General features: G+C 39.6%; 2 protein-coding genes across 2 annotated transcripts; one reads left to right on the top strand and one right to left on the bottom strand.

Annotated features, from left to right (window-relative positions):
• Nucleotides 1-4,882: 4,882 nt before the first annotated feature.
• LOC145450258 (DNA mismatch repair protein Mlh3-like) lies at nucleotides 4,883-10,469 on the bottom strand. Its single transcript, XM_080328771.1, has 6 exons — nucleotides 10,232-10,469; nucleotides 7,331-7,604; nucleotides 7,109-7,261; nucleotides 6,844-7,009; nucleotides 5,251-5,411; nucleotides 4,883-5,193 (listed from the first exon to the last, which is right to left on the bottom strand). Exons 1-6 carry the CDS (start codon nucleotides 10,443-10,445, stop codon nucleotides 4,968-4,970), a joined length of 1,194 nt encoding a protein of 397 aa, XP_080184897.1. The 5' UTR covers nucleotides 10,446-10,469; the 3' UTR covers nucleotides 4,883-4,967.
• A 395-nt stretch (nucleotides 10,470-10,864) lies between these two features.
• On the top strand, nucleotides 10,865-14,492 carry LOC145450851 (protein ARV1-like). The gene has a single exon (XM_080329358.1). The coding sequence runs from the start codon at nucleotides 12,632-12,634 to the stop codon at nucleotides 13,382-13,384; it is 753 nt and encodes a 250-aa protein (XP_080185484.1). The 5' UTR covers nucleotides 10,865-12,631; the 3' UTR covers nucleotides 13,385-14,492.
• Nucleotides 14,493-25,753: the final 11,261 nt, after the last annotated feature.

A 25,753-nucleotide genomic window follows, 5' to 3' on the forward strand; every position in this document is an offset into this window, starting at 1 on the left:
CATAATTTCTCTATCACGTCAGATTCTTTCCGTATGATTTTTTTCTCGTTTTCATAAATTAATCAAATTTCGGCTTTCATTAGTGACATCACGGTTAGCATAGAATAGCTACATATCAAATATTGTTATTGAAATCATCTGTCATGAAACGTGGGTTGTTGTAGTACAGAATGAATGAGTGAGTTTCCGGTGAACTTGAATCCAGTGATTCTCTATCTTCGTTCAATCAGAAGCTCTTTTCGACCCATAAAATTACACTGGTCTACAAATTTCAAACAAATTTTGCCCCAGAAAATTTAATGATTGATGTAGGCTAATATTATAGGTTGCTGAATCCGATTCTGCGCTAAGAATTTCTTTAACACGTCAGATTTTTTTCGGCATGTAGTGTTTTCATTCATTTTCATAAGTTAATCAAATTTCGGCTTTAGTTTGTGACATTACGGCAACAGATTAAATATTGTTATTGAAATCATCTATCATGATGAAACCTGGGTTGTTGTAGAACAGAATAACTGAGCCTTCGGTGAACTTGAATCCAGTGGTTCTCTATCTTCTTTCGATCAGGACCTATTTTCGACACATAAATTTATATGTGGATGCAACTATTTATAGTCGGTAGCAGCTATTATCTTTATATACCGCTCTTCGTTTAAAGATTGTGATCAGTAGCTCCGTACATAATTTAGTTACCTACTGTCCTGCAGACTTAATCGGTCAATGCATTTTGTGGAAGCACATTGCCCTTTCCTAAAACGTATAGGTTTGCAAACAATAACCATTGTATTGTTGGTATATTATGTAGAAGATAAATGTTTACTCCACAAGACCCAAATATGTGGCCCTTTGAGCTTGTTTTGAAACATCAAAAGAAACAGGATGTGTGCTTTTCCAGGGAAAAAAAGAGCTTGTCATGCATGATAACTTGAAAGAATTTATCATCATTAATCTTCGCATGTACTAATCATGCTAATTCTTCTCCAGTTTCCATATTGTAATTTTATCGGAATCAAGGAAAACTGTTTCTGAACTGTTTATCTTTTGTTTATTGCCATGATATAAATGGCTTCTTTTGCATTGTCTATTACACTGGTCAACACATATGTTTAGGAAGACAAAGTAAGAGTGGTTTTGGGCGTTCCGAAGGGCTCCGATTCCGAATACAGCCTTGGTTTTTTCAATCGGGTCTATTTTTGGAGATAATCCATGGGGCTAATTTGACTAAAATCTCATATTTTCGATGTATGGGCTGGATAAAAAATCGGCTCAGTCGTACTATAAAGTTCAGAAATTCAATCTACTTGTTATTTTAACACGCTCAAGACTGTTTTCAATCAAAATACATCAACAGAATTATATTTCGGGTTACTTGATTTATCATAAATGGATACTTTAACGGATATCATATACATAAATAAACTTCAATCATGTATATAAGTATTTACTTAAATACTCAAATAACGTTGCATTAATTTAATCAGTTTTATGTCAACCACCTATTTTAAATTCAAAATAATCAGTTGGAATATAATATTAATAATTCATCTTAAAGCAAAATCGGTTCTTGTACTATTTTCGGTTGTAAGCAATTCAGTGCAGTTTTTCGAAAGGTTCCAGCAATAGTCTGCCATAATATGTTCGTCGCATCTGCACTGATATCTTTCGTCTGTTGTTTTGATGTAATTGGTGGAACCTTTCCTCGTTCTATTCCCTCTAATCAAAAATATTATCGGAAAATATATCAAGATGACTGAACAGGAAGTGAGATTTAATGCTTATGTTTACTTCAAGGTTTCCATATGCAGATATCAATTCTCGGACAAACTGCTTATAGTTGGGTGCTTTGTGATCGTCCATAAAGTTTTATTTACTACATCCTAGAAGGGATTCCATGCAGTGAGCACCTTTCTTAATTCGAAATTGTAATCCTTGGTCCGTATTCGAATCTGAGATCCATCAAAGATTCCAGATTTAAGCTTCTCGTTTGATATGGATACTAGGTATACCCAGTACCCACTTTGTTGGCTATACGGAAAATTGGCCATTACAAGTGAAAAGAGATGAGACGCATATGAGTATTTTAGATAAGCTTTCCAGGGACAAACTTGACAGCTTAATACTCCGCTTTCGTCGTGGTAGAATGACCAATTGGTACAGGAGAAAATATATTTCCATTGTGCAAAAGTATAATTTTTACGCTTGACAAACTGCTTTTTTAACAAACAAAGTTCTCGCATCAGGTCATGTTAATATTGATGAATTAACTGAGAACGACATGAGTGCTCATCATAGTCAATTATCTATTTATGTGCAGCATAAAAGTAGAAAACTCTAAGATTTACTTCCTACCAAGTGAAATATTCAAGCGTAAATACAGTGATGTTAAGCTTTTTTATGGGTATTAATATCTTCTTTTCTTGAGCCAATCTGGCAAAACTGATGTGGTATTCGTAATCTAATCGTAAACTAATTGAAAACCCCAGAAACGGCTCCTAGATGTTCTGTCAAAAATCTTTTTTTCATTTTGTTGACCAGTGTTATAGATAGGGTTGCATTTAAAACAAAAATAAATTTAAAACAAACCTTTTTAAAACAAGGCCCTAATTTAAAACATGTTTCTTTTAAACCATGACGTCACGAATATTAAATTGTGACGTCATAGTGGATTGACATTGACAATTGAAAATATAGGGTAAATATAGCTCCTTTAACGAAATATCTGTACTATCAATGTTGAACCGACTATTTTGAGTGTTTTAACCATTCCATATCGATATACGTCGGCTATATCGGGTGGTAATTGTCCGTAGGCTCATACAACATGTCTTTTCGAACGTATTTACACAATTGTGGCATAATTTTACAACTTAAAAAAAACACAATTTTTTAAAGGCCTATGTTTAAAACACTGTTTAAAACAGGGGTGGACAATTATTTTTCCCCGCGAGCCAAATGAGAAGCAGAAATAAGTTGGCAGGCCGAGTAAGAAATTTTAGAATATCCAGCGTATTGATTTTATTTCTAAATTGGATGCAGTGAATTGCACGATTTGGTGCTCAGGGGATGTGTTTATATTGGGAATGACAAAGTGACGGTTAATTACCCAAAAATATTTATTTGCCGTCATATTTTAAAACAATGTTAAACATGATACATTTTGAACTCTCTTTAAACCCCTATCCGCGTTTTTCTATCAATAAATTAAAATGTATTTGGAATGGCCGAAACAACCCGTCGTCATCCCCCAAACGTTGGTCTTGGGCCCCCCATAGAGTTCTATACCAAGCTCCTGGTGGCTTCGCCGCCAGACCAGACCCCATCTAGATGCACTATGCACGAGATGTCTTGTATACACTAATTGGCAACGTTTATGCCCTAATCGCGATAAGCGCGGAATGTTTTCATGATTCATGATCCAATCGGTCAATAATATAGGTAATTGCAAATATTGCTATATTTTTTAACCTCTCTCAGCTCACGTAGTGGCCTACTCAGTTTTACCGCTGGAGCTGAGTGAGCTACTGTCATGGAAATATTTGGGAGGGCCCGTTGGTATAATTACTTCGCTACATGTTGTTATTTCGTGACCTCCCGTCTGCTATGTGAAAAGATATTCAAATAGCCAAAGCGTACCAAACTAAAAAGACGCACCCGATTCCCGATTTGTATTTCTTCACTGGCAAATATTGCCTATGGACAATTGGACTTCGTGGTTTTCGGTCAACATAAGGGCAGTCCTTTTCGGCCAAGGTTTTCTCGCTGTCGAGCGTGCAGTGCCTTCTCGGATTCCCGTGATGACCTAAGTTCATTTATCTTGGTGCGTCGTAGAAATATTCGTAGATTTACCCAAATTATACTGGTGAATTTGCCCCGTCAGTTATATTAACGGTAAATGCCCGCTAAATTAGTATTTCAAATTTACCTGTCTCGGAGTCGTAAAACTGCTGCCAGGACCAGACCAGTAATTTGGCATAGAATATTTTCAACAGTGCATGTGACGTACGTATAGGCTGCGTAATCACGGTATGTTAATAAATAGGCTTGATAGTAAACGAATTTCCGGTTCAGTTTATACATCCTATGGTTTTAGTTCACGCAGCAACATTAAAAAGTAGGTTTGATATTTTAAATTTCAAGCAACCTTTCGCGGGCCGCACAGAATCGCTCGGCGGGCCGCACTTTGCCCAGGCCTGGTTTAAAACATGTTTTAAGCAAAGTGTTTTAAAACACCGTTTGTTTTAAATGCAACCGTAATTATAGGCAGCAGATGAATGGATACTGCTTACTAACAGCTCAGCACGAAACCTGAAGTGCGTGTTACATCACGATAGAAATAAATATGCATCAGTTACAGGACTCTAGGACAGTCGACCCGTCTCGACATAGGACATTCTGTGGCCTTCACCAAATACCATGTGTTCTATGCTGGAACAGAGCCAGAGACGAGCATTGATTAATTTCTGTATTGATGGTTTTACGTGGTTACGAGGCTTTTTGTCAGTGTTTCGCATGATTAGACGCCAGTTCTGAATACAAAAAGCTTAAGATTTTTGGCGGTTTCTCAATAGCCGTAATATTTTACTATGAACTAGAGTTGGTCGAAGTGATCACCGTTGTTACTCTAGTAGCACAAGTAACGCCTTACATTTCTACTCAATTACAGGTAGAATTAGTCATTTCTAAGACATGTGAAAACCATTTCAAGTAGAAGACGAAATGAAAGGTCCGAGAATTAGTAAAAGTCAGTAAATATCTAGTATATTTGGTCGGGGTGAGGGTGGTCGCGTTACCTATTATATAGTGTTACCTATATAGTCACACGACAGTATCATATAAATAACTATAGCCAGAATGTTCGAAACCGTAATTTTGAACAGCACCTATACCCCTTGAATGGATAAGCTATTATTATGCCTATATACCGCATCACGTAGAATGTAAAATCGTTCGGAAAAGCAAAAATCATCCTACAACAGAATGCAATTAACCTTCGAAAGAATCGAGTCATGCCTCACCGGTGAAGATTCCGGTGTTACCGATCTTTTATCCTGGTTACACGAAGTAATTAATCCGTTTTCTTTGAGAAAGGCCATCATGGCATTTGAAATACACAGCCACAGACCCTGCCAATCACGAAACTTCACAAGCGTTTTTCCAGGTTCAAAACAAATATCGTATTCGTCGTGATCGCATCTAGGAGAAGTTAACATCATATGCTGCTCTTATATTGAGAATTCGGAGTATACTAACAGAATGTTCAAGAAAAATACTGCGAATGTCCTCTTAAAGACATGTCTATTGGATTTCGAACCTATCGGATTTTGAGACCCGTTACCATCAGTTGAAGACACCAGCCCTTTTGATATGTCCGATGACTCGAGCAAAGAGTTGATTTCAGAATGTATTTTGGTCTGTTGAAAAAAATGATCGTAACTATAAAGTGTGTTGGTAAATTAGCGGGGGTAAAGGCATCGTCGACAAGCATTTTTGCCGCAATTACGAGAGAACTCGAAGACACGTTGACCGGATCTGGTAGTGAACCTGTTAAATTTTTGGGCCTGTCGCATTTATAGGTGAAGAGTGATCAGATATCAGCCTCGATTTATATCATCAAATGTGAACGGAAAAAGAAGGCAATATATAATGAAACCAGGGTCGTAATGACTCGAGTCACAAAAAAGATCGCGACTCGACTTGACTCAAGTCATTTTCTCAAATGCGTAAAATGACTCGACTCGTGCATACCTTGAACCAAGTCATATGACTCGAGACTAGAACGACCAAGACATATTACCTATATAATTGTAACTTCGAAGAATAGTAAAGTTACGACATTATTCGTATTTCGTCTAGTAGTCCTGATGCTCGGAAAATATAGGGCCAGAAACTGGTAAGACTGAGGAAAAGTGCTATATTACTCGAGCAGAGTTGAAAAAAGTGGGTCGAACCGGATTGCACTGAAAACTGAACAGTGAGCATGACGACTCGGACTCGACCCTCTACTAACTAATTTGGACTCGGACTTGACTCCGTGGTTAATTGAAAATGACTCGACTCGAGTCAAAACTATAAATGTGAGATTGACTTGTGACTTGGTTACAACCCTGAATGAAACGTACATGTGAACTGATGAGTTTGTAGGCCTACTTATTAAAATAATCTCGCTATATTTTTTTCAAATTCATCTGAACTTAAATTGGAAAATATCGGTCATTAAAACGACCGAAATGACTGTCTCAGTGTCTCTTACTGTCATTCGCATAACGATTCATTCACACTTAATTCCTGCGGTGCGAATTCCAGACAAATCTGATGCGGATATGACCAGTAGTTCTAGGTCAGGGAGTAGGCTACTCAAATATCGATCGCCACGACGTTCCGGTTGCGAAACTAAAATTTCACTATTTTCCTATTGAAACATACGATAATGAACTCCGAACCAAGCCTAGAGTATTTCCGTAGTATCCAATATCCATGATGACAATATATGAAAATCACACTCTATGTCTATGCATATATTATTAAAATGTGGGTTGAAGTTCTGTGCCCCAACAAGTGATGCGGAGAAAACATGACGATCGATAAATCTCCGGGGCAGTGCATGATGTCTTACGCCAGTATATACAGTATACACCAACGAATGGGCCGGGTATTTCTCTGTGCATAGTTGCAGTTATGATATTTGTCACGTCACGAGGCTTCGAAGTTTTTTAATCATTATGACGTCACCATGTTGTGACACCACCGTTCCCACGGTCAAGATTCTGGGTTGCGACCGAAAAGGTTAAGAATCACTCGTGAGTCTTGGACAGACTCCAAATGCCATTTCCACCCTTTACTTACCTTCAACACGGGTCTTCCATTAACGAAAACAAATTGCACGGATTTATTCACGTGGCCTTGCGTACTCATGCAACCATCGAGATTAAATTTGCCGCTACATTCTGGCGGCAGAGCAATCTTTTTCGCGAACCGGGCCGCCTCAATGTCCTCGAATATGTGTTGAAATCTGCAGTACGTGAAAGCAACGGCAATTGATATAGCTTGGAATATGATATTTAGACGAGGAAAAGCATGCTGTCGCATTGGGTCCTGTTACGATTCTTACCTTTGAAGGCAATCTTTATGTCTAGGCACAGAGAATTGCAGACTGTAAAGTGACGTATCTACTACGGAAAATATCACATTCGGATGAACTATGGCGATTCTCTTTATATTGGCTACGACATCTTCAGCTTCGAGAAGGGGATTTATCCTCATCCTGCACAACGGAGTTCATTGAATCAACAGCGGTTGAGGCCGGTTCGCAATTATGCTACCATAGGCCTACCTTCGTACAGGCAAGTCATGGAAAAGCCCTCTGAACGAGACGCTAGTTTTGGGAGAAGTATTATTTTTGGAATTCGTCCAAGACATTATGCTTTCTTCATGAGCAACCATCTTCTTTACATATTGCACTTCGGAATTTTCTCTTCTCGTTACGATTTCCAATTCCTTACAGAGTTTCGCTACACTGGCAAGCGCTTCGCCGCGATATCCGTAGTACCGAAGGTTGCTGTTCACATCAGCCAATGAGTAGCATTTGCTGGTGCAGTATCTAGAGCCTGGTGACAAAATTTGTTTCAATTACGTACAATGTGTATACAGCATCGGGATAATAAGTGAATCGAGATCCATGGAGTTGACGTAGTGGTTAAATCCACCCGGCTCCACCTACCCTGTTTTTACGGCGTGTTCACAAAAGAGCCCAAAGAAAGACCCAGGGAAGGACATATTCGTGTAATTTAATGAAATGAGAAAGGAACAACAGCCGAAAGATCAAGATCGAACACTGTTTCATCCGAAGGTGGTCAAAGTATATAGTCAGGAAAGCTGCTCGAGTAAAAGTAGAAGTAGCGACGAAAATATCTTTTGAAAGCCACCTAAAATTATTTCGAGTAAAAGTATAATTGGCTGGCTTTAAATCTACTAAAGTAAGCTAGTATATATAGTTCAAGTTCAAGTTTGTTCATAAAATTTCATAACTTCAAAACATCACAAGACTGCAATGAACGATAGGAAAATGCCGACACGACTAAGAGTAGTCTTAAGATCAGACACCCACCTGGGCCTAGGCGATGTAAAGAGGAGGCATGCACATGCACATTGCACAGTGCACATTAGGGATGGTGTGAACCTCTGAAAGGTTCAGGTTCGTGTGAACGCGAACCTTTTTGAAAGGTTCTGTGTGAACGCGAACGTGAACCTCATGACGTCACGTGACGTCATGTTGCTAATTCCGACTCTACATTTCAGTGAAGTGATAGCCTTGCTATACCTAGCGACGACTCGGGCCACAATGCTGAAGTACATATTGACATTTTAAACGTACACAGATGTATCAACTGGGGCAATCAATTGATATAATCATTCCAGAAAATCAATATCTTCCGTCGCTTTGCCAACAATTTCGACGAGGACTTGCAAGGGAATATAAGCTTACGCCCTAACGGTCTAGGCCAGACCGGACAATGTATTCGGTGTCCGAGTATTGCTATACGTTGATATCGAGCAGAGTGTAAAATGGGTTTCTATACTTGCTACCGATATTATAGCATTAACAAGTTATACAGCAGTAGCCAATACACGAATCGCACGGATTTGGTTTTTATGATATAATATTCATATGAAATCAAGATTGACCCCGAACGCCTGCTAGATTTTTTACATCAGACGTCGATATCAATTTCATTGATTGGTTGAATAAGCATCATGCGATGACTTATGACTACCTAGGTACCTACATGTAGTGTATTTCGCTCTTGATGTTGTGTGATTGCGACTCAAGCTCACAGCCGAGAGTCACTAAATATTCACAAACGGAAAGCTGGATATTTCGAGCAAACTTTTGTAACAAAGCAAGTAAAATTTGTGAGATGGTCAAGGTGCATGCTCGTTTAGTGTTGATATTTTTTTATGCTGCCAGCGCCATGTACGTAGTGGTGCGCAGTTGAAATGCAATAAATTTCAACCAAAGATGTTATAATGATGTGAAAATTGTAATATATGAAAAAGGTTCACAGTGCAGAACCTATCAAGGTTCGTTTGTGAACGTGAACCTCTAAATTTCTGAGGTTCACACACAGAACGCAAACGTGAACCTCGCGTTCACAACATCCCTAGTGCACATGCACACTGAATGAAAATAAAAGAATAGCTAATATAAAGTAGCAAATGACGGAATGCGAGATCGATGTGTCAGATCGTGGTCCGGTAAATGGTGAGGGCTGACTAGTATTCACTCAGCAGAAATTGCTTGTTGTGGGTGGACAATGGACATGTTCGACGAATGTCGGATAGCTGACGAGATACTGTTCCACACTTCACGTCCGGCATATTTGATAGAGCGATGACCTTTCTTGTCAACCATATGATAGTTGGACGACGTGGACGCGAGTGTGTCGTACTTACGGTATGCACTTTTGATATCGAGTTAAAGTCATTGAAGTTTTCGAGGCAGTGGCCGCAGTGGAACTGATACATAAACTTTGCAATTTCTAGTTTCCGCATATCTTTTAATTTTAGGACACCGAATTTTTTGAGCAGTGATTTGTTGGACACACATCCTGGTCCCTTTGGGGCCATGGCTATAATATATAGTTGTGATTTGTGAAAACAGTCATAATACGTTAGTTTGGACTGTCAAAGGCTACAAATGAAGCTATGCGGAAGGCGCGGAGAGCTTGCTTTATATTGATCGATCCAGGTAGGCATAAATTTTCAACGGTATAAGCAGTCGACCGCATCATGGATGCAAATGATAGTTTTGCTATGGACAAGCTATTTTAATCGACCATTTACTCGAACATCCCGTTTCACAAAACGTCATGTCATGGCGCCCTCTCCTAGCTATATTAAAAGGCCAGAAGTTTAGACGAAGAGCAATACGGAGAAGTTGTATCGGACACGGTGTTAACACTTTGCGCGATTAGTATACGTGAAAACGTAAGACACCTTTTTGACCTGCGGAGCCCTCTGAATGGGATAATAACATCTTGTTAGCAATCAGCTTATTCCCAATGTTACACTTCCACGGCAGCCCTATTTGCCCCATTTTCTCGCGAAAACCAGTCCAATCGGCAACCTGATTGAGAACCACTGCACTGGCGTCCGGAACTAACCGAGACGTTTCCATTTAGCGTTGTCGCGAGTTACCGAATATATCAATCTATATTCCTAAGAGAACACTTACCGGCACGAGATAAATTTTCATCAGAAAACCCATGACCGTTGTCGTCAACTTTGCAATATAGATTCTTCGCATCAAATTCGCACACGATATCGCTTGCATTTGCGTCGATGCTGTTCGTGACGAGTTCTTGTACACATTGACTAAACGAAGGTGTTGCTATTTCGCTTCGAACCTGCGACAGCGCAAGCGAATCTAGAACTTCAATATTTTGCATCGTATTGGTGTTTAGAAACCCTATGCCTTGCGTTCATTTCAATACTCATTCCAAACCGGAAACGTAATTTCAATCAAGTTAAAACGCATTGTGACATCATCAGATATAAGATCCAAGTGATACTACGTGACGGTGAGGCTCGAATGTGAAATTGTGAATAGCAGTCGAATATATTGACTAGCTTCTGAAATCCCGCCCTTTTTGTCTCTATATCTATTAATTATAGCTCTTGAAACCAAATGTTTGTTTGTCCACAGTCGTTTATGGTTCATCGATGACTTGAAAGGAATTCACTCAACCTTATCTGATACACACCGCAGTATCATCAATGGTGCGATGTTTTAGATATATTTGCGATATTTGCACATAGCAATGAGCGACTCAAGTCAATACCTGTGATTCGATAGATCAGTTTTTAGGGCATATTATAGTCAGTACGAGCCGGTTATTGTGAGAAGACTCAAACAACTAGATTTTCAGCTGTTCCAAATTATATTAGCATTAAAGCTACAGTTTTTTCGAATTAAATTAGAATTAAGAGCTACTAATTTTTGTATAAATTGAAATAGAATTAAAATTACTTGATTCGCAAAATTTGGATATTCAACGAGAAGGAAATCCATCAAAATTTAAGTTCAGTTCATATCAAAAACAGTTCATTCTCATAACCTTGAAAATGGATAATGTACACGAGTTTGGTTTGTTTCGCACTACACAGTATACAGTTCTCAGTTCATCTGCATGGCTGAAAACTCTTGTCGATGAAGCTGATGTTGCAGCCATGCCTAGGAGTTTTCGAGCAGCAGCCTTGAAAAGATGAAATTGATTTCTCTTCTCCATTAACTCAACTCAAGACTTCATAGTCCCATCTCTCACGCTCTGTTGCGAATTATCTTTCCACTTCAAGCTTCAATCCTCTAATAGCCTATATTTTCTTTAATTAGATCTGAAGCAATATTCCCATGTTTTCTTGATGTAGTTGAGGGCATGAAAAGATCAAGCCTGTGTTGAACTATAACTATTATTCTTCAAAGTCGGACGACCTGCTGTTCTGTTTGTGATCGTAACTAGAAGGTTGTTCGCAGACTGCAAGCTAAGCTACTATGCCAGAGTATTATGACTGTAAGGTGTAAGTGTAAGCAATTCAATTACGACTTCGAACTGGAATACCTTGCGCAATAGGGATATTCTTGTTAACTTGCTGCGAAATGCCACAAACAAAGAGGCATTTTTAGGAAATCAATAAAGTAGATTATAATTAGAGTATCCATAGAAACATTTCGCAAATTAGATTATAATTCGATTACTGGGTTTTCGCTGTAATATCCGTCAAAATACACAACTTATTATTTAGTTTTCCAAGTCTGAATGTGAGACTTGACGAGTATAAAATGAAGTATAAGTATAAGTGTAATACAAATTTCTTGCAAGCATATCATAGACTCAGGTACTAGACGGCAAGTTACCAATGATCATGACTTGTACTACCGGTATGATAAATCAAGTGTGGTTCTCTGTTTGTCTGAAAATGATACCGTATGATGCCACATGCCAGACTATCGGTCTGAAAGTCCAGACTGTCAGCTGTGTACCGCTACCGTGGCATCTCATTGAATTGGACTGTCAGCCACTAGAATAAATATCCTAAAAGTATAATGAAACACGTGAATGATTGAATCAAAACAATGTCCAATGCTTCTTCACCGTAGAAATCTTGTTCCACATTTATAACTTTGGGAGTTTGAGGATTTGAAATACGGTAGTTCACGGGGTTGAATTTGACATCAGTCAATTTGAATTTGTTTTCAAATTTGGGTGTGAAGTAATCAACACCATACTAAATAGTCAATAATGCTTAGTGAGTTCTGGATCTCTTACTGTTATTTTGAATTCGATTTCAGTCCTCGGATTATTCTGAGAAAGTATCTTCCGAATCAATGAAAAGCACTTTGTCCTTGCAGTTGTAGACTTTCCACCCCACAGTTGCAATTGCAAATTTATTATTGCCCCCATCCGCGTAAGAAGTTTACCTCAAGGTATCCTCCTATCCAATATTCAGAATTACCGGTACCCTCTCGTCGTTCCTCTTTGACAAAGCTATGAAGCCATGAAACAAACTTTTTCAGCAAAGTATGTCCTAGATATCGAAGTTGAACTGCCAAATTTCCTACACAAGTGCATTGAATATGTATGTATGTGTGGAATGCGGTGAAGAATCAAAAAAACTCTATTCCACATTTTCTGGATCTGGAATACTGAAAATACAGCACTGCGGAAATTGTGACGAAGTCGTGGACAAATACATTGAATTTGACGTGACTTTACTACTTTTGGACGTGGTTTTGCTGAGAGTATCTGCTTTTAGGCATATTCTGCATAATCGGGATACTGGAGTTGTCCTGTGGAAACTTGCTCTTTTATGCATGTTTAGTGATGGTTACAGGAAATGGATATTCAGAAACTCAACTTCGGAGGATGATATTGTTGAAGAGAAGGTTTTTCACGCTGCTACACAATTAAGATTATATTTATTGACTCTTGTAGCTGGGTTGGAACTGGTAATGTTTATCGGTATAACATTGGTATTTTGTTTCGCTGTTATCGAGTGTGTCAACTACTTTCATTTCGAAAGGTACTGTACCAGGTCACACTGTGATGAAGCTAGAACTCCCAAGTTCAATTTTCCAAAATTGATTCAAGCATTGTTATTTGGGAATTGTGGAAAGCTGCTATTTCTTCCCACAATTGTATGGGCGCAATCGGACAGAAATTTTTATTATATTATTTTATATGTTGTCTGTTCAAATACCTTAGCAATAAGTGTGACTAGCCATTTATCTTACACTCTATCTCTATTGGCCGTTTTAGCTGCATTGACTGTTGTTACCCTTCTTGAACCTCGTATGAATCATTATGCTGAAGCATGCTACGAATTCTAAAAAAATTCTGATCAGCTATTGTGGATATTTGCGTTTTGCAGTTCTTGCAGAGATGTGATTTGTTCTTTGTAAAATGTAGTTGTTGAATTGAAGTACAGTGCCAGTTACACGCATTAGACTGAATTATCTCGTTTGCAATGATACTGTTTTTGGTTTTTGATATTTTGTGTGTTCACCACTGCTCAGTGCTCATACAGTATACACCCGTCAACAAAAGTGCAGTTGCGTTCATGAAGTCGAATTTTATATTCATTAGCATATGTTTTTATTTTTCATTCCAACTTTTGTGTATTTATTATTATTCAGAATATTTTATGCCTTTATCCGTAGCCAGGAATTCGAACTAGTCTCTTGGTGATAGTGATAGATTTGCTGAATGAGCCAACTTTTTGAATTGATAGGATGATTCATTTTTTCATTCATTTGCATGTCAACATATTCGAAACCGTACGTTATGGTGCCATCGACAGGAAACAACTCATTGAAATTGTAAAACTTCTATTTTTCCGAGATGCAATTTCGTCTGGTGTGCCTGGAACTATAGATGCTGCCAACGGTATCAAGTCAAATGAACAGTGAACACCGTCACTGCGTTTCTTGAGACAAGGCTCAACAAACTTCGTTCGGCAATTGTCGGATCTGAATTTGCGACACTAACTGTTGCCAACAACGCGAATTGTATACCCCTAGAGTTCGACCATTCGTTCACTAATTACTCTGAAAGTGATAGTAGGTTACTCATATGTAGTTCAAATAACATCTCTCTTCGGTTGTGCGTTATATTTCACTCTCTTCCGCTTATTATGCGGAACCAATTACATTTATACTCTGAATATGATGATAACGCATTTTTCGTCGAATGTAATGATATAACACTGAATCACAGTGTCAAATTATGCCGTAATGACTGTGTCCGGTCAATAACGAGAATGCTATTACCGAGAATGAAAAAGATTTCTCGACAACGCCCGTTACAGTAATCTAGATTCTTGGCATTGTCCATTCTCGGTAATGTCCCTTCTCGGTAATTGCATTCTCGGTAATAGCGTTCTCGGTACTAGCAGGGCCGTAACAGCACTTCGTCAGCCCCCCCCCCCCAAAAAAAAACGTTGGTCTTGGGCCCCCAATATAGTGATAAACCGGACTTCTGGGGGGCTTCGCCCGCCAGACCCCCCCACCTTATATGTTGTTTACCGCTACTTATCATCTATATTGGGTGTCCGTCTAATGAGTAAGCTTTTCGTGACTGACCGCGCCAAGCGCGAAAATTTTTTTATAATTCATTATTGAATCCGTCAACATGATCGAAAATTGCAGATTTATTGCTATCAATTTTTATCCTTTCTCTGCTCACGTAATCAGATTTACCAGTAGAGCGGAGTGAGTTGTGTTTGAAAAGTTAGGACCGCTTAATAATAATTAAATATCTTCGGGCGTATACCGGTTGGCAGAAACGAAACAGCACTTCGTCAGGCCCCGCAAAAAACTAGGGGCTTGGGCTCCCATAGGGTGATAAACCGACCCTCCCCCCATCACGTTGTTCGCCTTTACCGCGAAATTAGTTGTACTATTTAGTGAACACGCGCCAAGCGCGAAAACGATCAATAATTCATAATAAGATCGGGAATTGCATATATATTGCTATCGATTTCTTGTCCTCTCTGCTGGCGTTATCAGATTTACCGGTACAGCTGAGTGAGGTGTCTGGGAAACTGTAGGGCCAGTAAATAATAGGCTAATTAAACATCTTCAGGCGGACGGACCCGTTGGTATGACTTCGTTACATGATGTTATTTCGTGACCTCCGCTATATCAAAAAATATATAATAGCATAAATGTACTAAACTAAGAGACGCACACGATTTCAAATTGGTATTTCTTCAATGGCATATAATATTTCCCTGCGGGATGGTATTTCTCTTGTGAGGTTCAGATTGCAAAGGCAGGAACAATCGGGTCGGTCATTTAGGCGCCTATGGACAATTAAACCTAGAAGTTCAGCATAAGCGCAGTTATTTTCGGCCAAGGTTTCCTCGCAGCCGATCATTATGGCACATTTCTTGGAGTCGCATGTTACATGGCCTAAAAGTTGATATCTTGGTGCGTCGTGGCGCGCGTGGCCAACGCCGATATGCCCATTTCTATAAATCTTGCGTATTTTTTCTTGCGTGAAGAGTACCCAATAATCAAGACAACCTGATATCGCGCAGAGCGCGAAAAATTTTTGAATAAGCTGCATAAATTTTCAAAAAATCCTTGATAATTTATGCTAATTCACGAAGTAATTTTATGCCCCCTTCGAACTCGGCCCCCCCAATTGGGGGGCGGCAGTTACGGTCCTGGGTAATAGTATGGAACCCGTAATGACAGCTGTTTTCATTTTGTGAGCGTGCCCCGCGAAATTTTTCTACTTGATGTTTTTCTGGGTCTCTGCCGTCGCACAGTATTTTGAATATATGTATGAACCAGTTTTAGTTTCTGGATTCCAATTTCAAAATTGGTTTGCTTCAATAAAATCTTTACCATTCGAACTGGATTTCCGATGACACACGCGCCACGGGAACGATAGTATCAGCGAAACATGACCCGAGATCGATTAAACAATTATAGAACAATAGTCTGACTTGGGATGACCCTTTGCTCATGCTAATACAATCACTGGGAATAATTTAGCAGCGGAAGTTCAGAACTCACGGAAGTTGTTATATAATGCTGCGATGATATTGAAGTTGAGAGAGAATAAATGGTTAACTTGCATAAACTCTCATCCGAAATCAAGGTTTTCGATAAATACATTATATGTAGGTTATATTTTGTTTTAACTTGTCTTGCAGTGGTGCCAGCAAGACTCTTTCCAACGATTGAAACCGTCGCTAATGCAATGTGTAGTACTGTGTGGCAGGATGATTCCGTAGTCTGGAGCGAGCGTCTCGTAAACTGAGGTGAAAACGGGACAGGGCTGGTCAAGAAGGACCGTGTTGCCAGTGAGAAGAAACTTAGCAGGGCGTGTAGAGAGAGAGAGAAAGAATCTTTATTCGGGTGTAGGGCATAGTCGAGTATGATTACTTTTGACATTTCAAGGACCCGATGTCAAAACTGATAAAAATGAAATTGTGAAAATATAGCTTTATGAAAGTGGAAAATGTCAACAACAATTGAGAGGAGTTTGTAGGCCTATGTACAGGCCGTGTTATTTTTGGCATATGCCAAAACTGCCAAAAACAACTTATTTTTGGCATTTTTCGATTTTTATTTTTGGCAGTTTTGGCATCGTCCTCTAAATGGATAGTTTCAGACTCGAATTAGTCACAAAAACGCTTTATTTGGGCTAGTTTGTCAAAAGACACCACAAAATGTGCAGCATCCACGTATAATCAGTGCCAACAAACAATAAGAAGAAGAAAAAACCTAACCATTTCATAGGTTGATAATATCAAACGAAACCACAGAATATGCAGTATCCATCGGAATCGGTGCCTATAAGCAAAAAAAGAAAGAAAAGCCTTACAAACACGCTCAACAGCTGATTGTTACAGCTGTTGAATAGACTGAAATCATTTGCACTGTAACAGTGCTTCCAAACTCAGGTCAGCTAAGTTTCTCCTAAATTCATTTCTCGCCCAGCGAATCTGGGAAATATCGGCTTCAACGGTACCCGTTGAGGGAAAGAATGTTGCCAGTCATCCGCAAAAGGTTTTCAGAGCTTCAAAATCTTTGGAGGGCCGAACCGGCATCCATGCATCATGAAAAGCGAGAGAGAGAGTCTTTATTTTTCATCCAACCAAAATACATAACAAACGGCAGTGATGGCGGTACAGAAAATATGCGTGCACAGTATTCGGTATTAGATAGGAATGATCGATAAGACCGTGAAAGTCATCTAGTCTGATCACACCAGCATCAAACATCGCCAGTGCCATCGATCACGTCGCCAGTGCCATCGATCTCATCGCGGAAAGAATTTTCTTCCCGATCCTTTTCCAGGAGTTTCCTGTGTTGTCTCTCGAGTCTCGACACATTCTATTTAGTAGCCCGACTATCATTTCTCCTTCAGTCTACCGATATATTTTCGGGGGACTTTTGTCACTTCAGGTGGCTTTAATATTACCAACTCGCACGGAAGAGTCCTGGGAAGGTTAGCTTGTCTAAGAACATTGACGCAACAAGACTGTCTGGCAAAACGAGACTATATGCAGCTCAGAGATAGCCATACAGTTTGTTGCGTCACAATGTTCAACTCGATCACAATGCAAAATTCGTGGTTGATTTTGGGGGTTCCAGTTCCATGAGCAGAATATAGTTTATATTTTAATAATCAGTACTGCGGCAGCTTCTTATTGATATCCGTTTTATCAAATTTAGCGCTCGACAAGCCGGTCAAAAATGGTCGTAAAATTGCCTTTGGACAAATGGAAAGTATGACGTGAACCAAATGCAGTCAGCCGTTCAATCTCGCTGTGCCCACACAATTTAGGGCACCATGCTTTCACCCCTAATGGGTGGGCTGGACCCAGATTAAGAAACCTGCCTTTCACAAACGCTCTTCTCGCTTGTAACGCGGTCCTGTTAACACAACACCAACAATGAAATACCCTATTTGGAAGGCCGTGTTATTTTTGGCATAAGCCAAAAATTGCTTATTTTTGGCATTTTCAAATTTTTATTTTTGGCAGTTTTGGCATCTGGCTCCTGAAATGCCAAAAATAACACGGCCTGCCTATGTATCGACAAAGCAAGTGTGTAGGCTAACTGCGTATGTAAAGCAAAATTCTTAAATTGAGATTGATGAAGCCTTTACTGCCGCGGACAACCTTCCCAGTGGTCCGTGAACGGCAAATGGAAATCTTAGGACAGTGGCTCTCAACCGGGGGTCCGCGAAGCATTTTCAGGGGCAGGGGATCCGCGAGACCTCTAATTTCGCAAAATGGTGGAAACATATTTATTCATTTTTTTTCTAATTTGGTAAATCACGAGGCAGTTTCACATTATCACAATACTATAACTTCATGACTCACATAATCAGAATGGCCGTCGGAGATCAAATATCCTACAGTGCAAACTCAATTCAATTGCCAATAGCCTACTAGCTGATACAAACACATTGCTGTTATGAGATGTTTTGTGGGAATTTGTGGAAAAAATAACAAGTTGGATTGGTAAGGTCTATCAGGGTGACTTCGAAGTATTCGCAACCAACCAGACTGTGACAGTGGTTCTCAAACTCGGATGAGGTGAGAGCATCTGAAGGGGGGCGCAAAGCCGCAGTCAACTGAAAAAATTTGTCGCGCTTCGCGCGATTCCTATACCATTAGTAGTTATTACTTTGTATAACTTCGATTTTCATATTTGAGAATTCTCGCTTCGACAGTCATAACCTTCCATGCCATCAAATTATCAGTTGGGATTGTTAGCATTCTGGTTGCTTTGTCGCTGGCATAAGGCCGATAGGTTTGCACAAGACAGATAACGTTAACTCAATAATCGAGCTGAATTTGATCTAAAACGCGGGGGTCGGTGACAGTCACAAGGGGGTCCGTGAAGACAAAAAGGTTGAGAACCACTGTCTTAGGATATAGGCCACAAATTCGGTTTAGTTCGGTTCATTAGCAATTCAGTTTTATCTGGTCAATACACCACAAAATTTGCGATACAATGAAAAGATAGGAAGGTGTCGAAACGACTCGGAGTAGACTTTGGAATCAGACGCCCTCCTAGGCGGTGTAAAGAGGAGGCGTGCACATTGCACATTGAATGAACACTGAACAGTAAAAGAAGATAGTATAGAAAAGGCAAGCGACAAAAATGGGGTGGCATGTCACGGAAGGCGAGATTGATAGGTGAGGTCGTGTTCCGGCAATCTTGCTGGCGGACTAGTACTTATTTAGTAGATAGATGACTTGCGTTTTGACTTGAATGTGGACAATGGAGAATGGACATGCTCGTCGACTGTCGGATGGCCGGCGGGATAGTGTTTCACACGTCAGGTCCGGCATATTTGATGGAGCGATGATCTTTTCGGTCGATCATATGATATTTGGACGAGAAGGACGCGCGTGTGTTGTAGGCTACTTATGCGCTATTGATTCCGAGGTAAAGAAGTCATTGGAATGTTCGGGGCAATGGCCGCAGTGGAAATGATACATAAACTTGGCGAATTCTAGTTTCCGTAAGTTTAGGGCACCGAATCTCAGCAGCGACTTGTTGGGTGGACAACCAGGCCCCTATATTTGGGGCCCTAACTATGACACGGAGTACATGTTGTAGTTTTTGCATTGGCTCGAGTGCAGTTTTACTGGCAGCCCCCCCCCCCCCCTACAGAGGAGACCTTATTGTAACTTCGATTGGATTAAGGAATTATAGAGTATCAGAAGAACCCACACTGGCATGAAACGTCTAAGGCTGAAGAACAGGCCATACTTCGGTGATAATTTTGTGTTCAGGGACTGAATATGACCCTTCCAGTGCATGTCCGAGTCCAGCAGAACCCCGAAGTATCGGCATTTTCGTGTTGGAAACGGGCTGACCAGCGATGTTAACGGTAGGATTTTTTTAAATTTACTGCCAGCAATTGGCAGTGATGTCGAGTAATGAAATCTGGATTTGCGGGAATCTGTGGATTTATCAATCTAGCGACTACGAAGTGGATGATATCCAGTGATCCTTGCCAAATGTCAATTCGACTTTTATTCTCGCTGTCTGATGGCACAGAGTGTACTGCACATTTAGTGACTTTTGTTTGATATATACAAATATGAATTCACGGCGGTACCAAAACTGCCAAAAATAAAATTTGAAAAATGCCAATATTAATCTATTTGTGGCTTGCCAAAAACATAGTGAGATGTAGGCTAATTCAGTAGCTTTCCATGCGTGATGAGGTAAACAGTAAACACACGACAGTCTTAGAATAAATCTTAAGTCCTGTTGTGCGAATTGACCATTCAATAGATTGTTGGTATGGATTACAAAATCGACTACAAATTACGCACGCTTTGAATGCTCCGTCATTGTGGGATATTTAGTCAATTCATTCACACAAGGGCGTTTATGAAGATTTACTGGTTGATGGACAACAGTGTCAGGGGGTATGTTCGACTGTGAGGCGACAGTGAATTGGGTGAGTGGGTCAACATCTTTTCGATACAAACAATAATAGAATGTCTAGAAAAATTGAGAGTTTCAGTGAGTTGTGAGCGTATATCAAGGTGTTACAATTGACACGACCGAAGCATATGCAAAATTGAGTGCAATGAGTCGGGTCGCGAAAACTGGTCATTGGTCACTGGCCAAAAGCTCTGATACACTGAACGATAGACGAACCACCGCACGTTGAGCTAGAGATCAAGCCCGAATCAAGGCGACAATTTTAAATTACGATGAAACATCAGTTAATGGGTTGAAATACCTGCTGTCATTCAAACGGTGGTTTATTACAACAATAAGAAATTTATTTGTATATGCGGTTTTTGATCATATTACCATGAAATGGCAAGGTTATCTCAGAGCCTGCTATCCTCATCTGTGATAGCGACATTCATCATAAGCAGGCCAGAATGCGTAATAACTGGTGTTAATCGAATGCACATAGGTCGCACTGATTCGGAAAATCTAAACATGACTAACATTAGGCTTACCATACGTCCTCTTTTAAGAGGATTTGTCCTCTTTTTTGACTTATTTGAAAGTGTCCTCGGAGGACGCCCTTTTGTCCTCTTTTTTGAGATTTTGTCCTCTTTTTTGAAAATTAGGCCGGATTTAGAGGAAATTGCGAGTGGTATGCCGCAAATTAGCGCAGAAGTGAAGCTCCGGCGGGTATTTCGGAGGGAAAAGCGGTGATTTTAGCTCTGAGCGAAAAGAAGACCTTTTTTTTTCAGTCATCCACCTGGCAATGTGGAGAGAAAAACGTTATTTTGCGCTCTGAGCGGAAATGATAACCTTTTTTTTTTTTTTTTAATCAATCGATCACGAAGTGGGAAAAATTTACCGGTTTTTGAGAATTCTTCTCCAGTTTTGCATGTCTGAAATTTCTGAAAAAGTGTCCTCTTTTTACATTTCCAAAATATGGTAAGCCTAACTAACATCAGAACTTCAGATCTCCCTAAAGATTGCCAAGGAATGTGAAATTCGATCGGTAAAATTACGGACAATGATAGCGCAGAGAAACAATGACCAGGGTGATGCACAGATGGATTTGGCTCACCCACTGTAAGCTAACAATCCGATACTCGCAGCGCAGTTATGTACTTGTACTATGCTCGCTATCAACCGACGATGTACTATGAAAATGAATCGTGTAGTTTCGACGGCCAAATGGTAGTGCAGATCAAATTCATTCCCTTTCATCCCCCATTCATTACTCATATATATGTTTATATGTTTTTCACCCAGCATACCTATACCTTCAATCGTGAATACCTCTATAGTCCAGGGTCGGGAACCTTTTTTGTCCGAAGAGCCATATTGGCGATATATTTTCCATTTCAACTCCCAAAGAGCCATACATTCCAATCAATTTTTACGTCACAATTAAAAATTCGTGACGTCATCGTATCACTAATTCGAACTCAGTACATGGGAGGCCTCGTGTGCACGCATTTTTCTGTAAAAACTGGTATTTATTGTTCGAAAATAAAGCTCAAAACGAGAGGTAAGGCACAGACGCGCCAAGCTTCACCATTGATAACGCATTTCATCGTAAGTAGCTTGGAATTTTTATTACTGATATTAATTGAATATGACATTCACACTGATTCCGATAATCTAAATACTTATCGACTTCTCATTTCTCAAAGTACTCGGCGGTAACATAACGTTGCGCTACACGCATGCATACATTTCATCGCCGGTACTACAGAGCTACTTACCGATCAAGAACGTGGATAGCTATGGCGTTGTTTGTAATTCGAGTTTGTAATTGTGATTGTCACGTCCACAGCAGTCCATTTAGAGCCGTAGATCAGGAAGACAATGTGTATTTGAAAACTGCGTTTTGATATGAGCATCGTCATTTCTCCTACGCTCTTTGATAATAATCAACGTGTCGCACAATTCAAGACTTCGAGTCGGTACATATAATTCGCGAGTGATATTGGTCCCAGGCGTGACTTAAATGTGATGATTTTGAAAAGAGGGGATCCGAACCCCCAAACCTGAAGACGACATTGTCTTTACCTCTCAAAGACATGTTTATACTGCCACGAGAATTATTATTCTAGTCATGATGAAAATTTACTAACAAGTTGTTGCAATATCGATCAATTCATTACAAAAATGAACATTTGGCAAGGAGCCCATATTTTACCCAAAAGAGCCATATATGGATCGCGAGCCATAGGTTTCCGACCACTGACACTATACGTAGTACGTTCTTGTGCGGCATGTGGGTGAACAGTGCTAATGTGTTAAGAGACTAACTGAACGCTAACTGACTGAAGCGACTGCCATTTTGGCTATATATATTTGTTATCTGCCTGTTAAGGGTCGGTGCCTAACCAGTCACCAACCATGAACCCGAACCTCACCGCATTTCACTTCCACAATACTTGTATGAGGCGGCCGAATTGGTAAAATATGGTCACCTGTTTTCTATATATATTTCAGCAATAAGACGTGCATGTGCACTGTTTCCTCTAAGCTGCGCGCGTACGTGGCCGCGCACTGTTTTTGAAGTCGCCGCGTACTGAAAAACGTGTGTTCCGCGCACTTGAAAGCCGAAGTGATGACCTTTTTTTAGTCGTTACGCACTGTTGTCCAAGGGACCGTGCAGTGAGTTGGTGAGTGCGCGCAGATTCGTGAAAAATTGAAGGGAACATTGCATATAGGTCGATATTATGCCTAATATATTTCAGCAAACTCATACCATTCTATTTTAGAATTGTAGACGGAAATAAATAAATGACTTTTGACGGTGCCAGATCACAACATCAGATGTTCAAAATTTGATGTTTTCTGAAACGTGGGGCTGGTGGCCGACTCTCTTACGCCAGAAGTTATTTAATCTTCATGGTTTGTTATTTTCCTCGTGCACTTGTAGAAAGCAGAATCGATCGAATCATGAGTCGATTTACATGAGGGGGGAGTTGATGTATCTGCAAATCGGCGAAAGTATTTATCAGATTCTCTAACTAAAGTATAGACTTATAGACGTGAAGTAAAATCAATTGATGATGTATCTCGTCTCTCGCATGTCTGCATTCAGTTCCGTACATGAGAAGATCATTATTTGCAATCGTAATCGACTACGACGATTAGAACAATGACAAGTAATCGTAATCGATGCATAGGTCTTATCCAATATCAACAAAAATATTTTACCGCTTTAATAATAGAAGTTAAATAATATTATAAAGTGAAAAATTACTTTAGTTATTTATAAATTCAGGAATCCATTTCAAATTTGTGTTACTATTCGGCCGCAAAATAACATGGAGTCCACGACATACTACGTTGCATAGCGCCACAACTGCTTGACCTTTGACACATTCTAGTGACTAGTCTATGTTATCCATAATTATAGGATGTCGTGCGGACCCATGCAATCGCACCCGTTCCTAACGTGATTGAAGACACAATCTACATGACTCAAAAGAGTCCCGGGGTATCAATCAACGTCGATTTCCTTCGTTACGCATTCCGGTTCATCAATTTCTTCAATCGCCATGCTCTTCCCTCTCAGCAATAATTTGATTCAATTTCATTAGTAAGTCTTGCGATTTCTGAGTGCTTTCCAAGCATCGACACTCGACAGCGTGACGAACAAACGCATAAAATATCTCGCACGCGACGAATTCCATGTAGTGAAGTTCGGTTTTCTGCTACCATGGCGTCACGAATCTACTATTGTGATATCACAGTTTATTTATATTGTTATATGGCTCCTTGAGAATTAGGCCTACAATTACAAATATAGGGTTAAGATGCCTCCTTTGACAAAAAGGTTCCAGGCTCGTCGTAACCGACCAAAGAATATCTTTAACCAGGGCTACGTCGTCCGAAGGTTCATATCACATATTTTTTCGAAATTATTTCCACAAGTATGATCTAATTATACAACTTTTGAAAAAATAATTGTTTTTTGAAATGGCATTTGTTTAAAACATCGCAATGTTAAAACATGTTTCAAACAAAGCGTTTCAAAACTTCTCTTGTTTTAAATGCAACACTACAAACGTAGCCTTCTATTTCCTTAATTTTGATTCATCACCACTTACTGGATATGGTTCGACAAAACGAAAAACAGGGCCGCCAACATCTTTTCTTGTCCAATCATGTCGTGAGTCTGAAACATTTTTCCCGTTACAAAATTCAATGTAAGTGTTTTGTCGTGTTTCATTCTTGAATTACCCGCGATGCTATTGTTGTGATAGGCCAACATATAAATGAGTTCAATATAAGGATATGAACAAAAGAATAAATGTCTCATGAGAACAGCACTGACTACTATAGGCCTACGTAGGCTACATGCTTGCATTATACGACTATGATTGAGTTTGTCGGTATAACGAAATTAATAGATGTGTAAATGATTATCAAAATATCGTGTCTTTGGTCTCGCAGTTATATAACTTCTTACTCGAAAGGTCCCCGACCTGATAACGTCGATTCTATCCATCAAAAGTGTACTTTCAAAGTAGCTTATGTCAGTTGCTGTAAACATGTTACTTCACATCTCCCACGTGCTTTCGTGTGGCCAGTTGATTCAATGGGTCGGTTCAAATGCTTTGATTTTTACACTAAAACCAAATGGCCATATGATAATTATGGACACGCCGCATCACGACTAAAACAATGAGAGAATATAGAAATCTACTAACTTATATCGATGTCGTCCGCAGGTTAGAGCCACATCTTTAGTGGATTATAACTATTCAGTTGGTCAATCATTGTGCTCTTGGTAATTTTCGAATAAAGGTGTTGCTAGAATAGAACCTCTATAATCCATATGTTATTTAACGGCTTCATAATGAAGCATTTCACAGAAAAAGAAAAATGTAGATTTGTAGGGACATTTTTGCTTTGGCATCGTTTGACGATTCCGACCCCCAAGTCAGCAAAAGGTTTAAATCCAGCCCTGGGCTGAAATGAGTGCGACATCCCTGGTCTAAACAGTTGTTACACGGACATAATAATTAGCTTCATCTCCACACAAACTAATTCACAAATATTGTATGTGTGGACCCTATATATTTATTGTGTTTCAATATTATTTTCACTACAGACTATGTATAGGACTAGCAACCTGTAATTTTTGTGAATACTAAAGGATACAACCTATAGTGGGGAATAATGAGAGTCTCTTCTTTCAAGAATGGCGCGTGCCAAGGCGAGTGGAGGTGTTGTATAAGTTATGGACAGGGGAAATAGGTGTGT

The sequence above is a fragment of the Botryllus schlosseri genome, chromosome 11 (assembly GCF_051294905.1).
Source record: "Botryllus schlosseri isolate E-star chromosome 11, Bs_hap1, whole genome shotgun sequence".
Taxonomy (NCBI): Eukaryota; Metazoa; Chordata; class Ascidiacea; order Stolidobranchia; family Styelidae; genus Botryllus; species Botryllus schlosseri.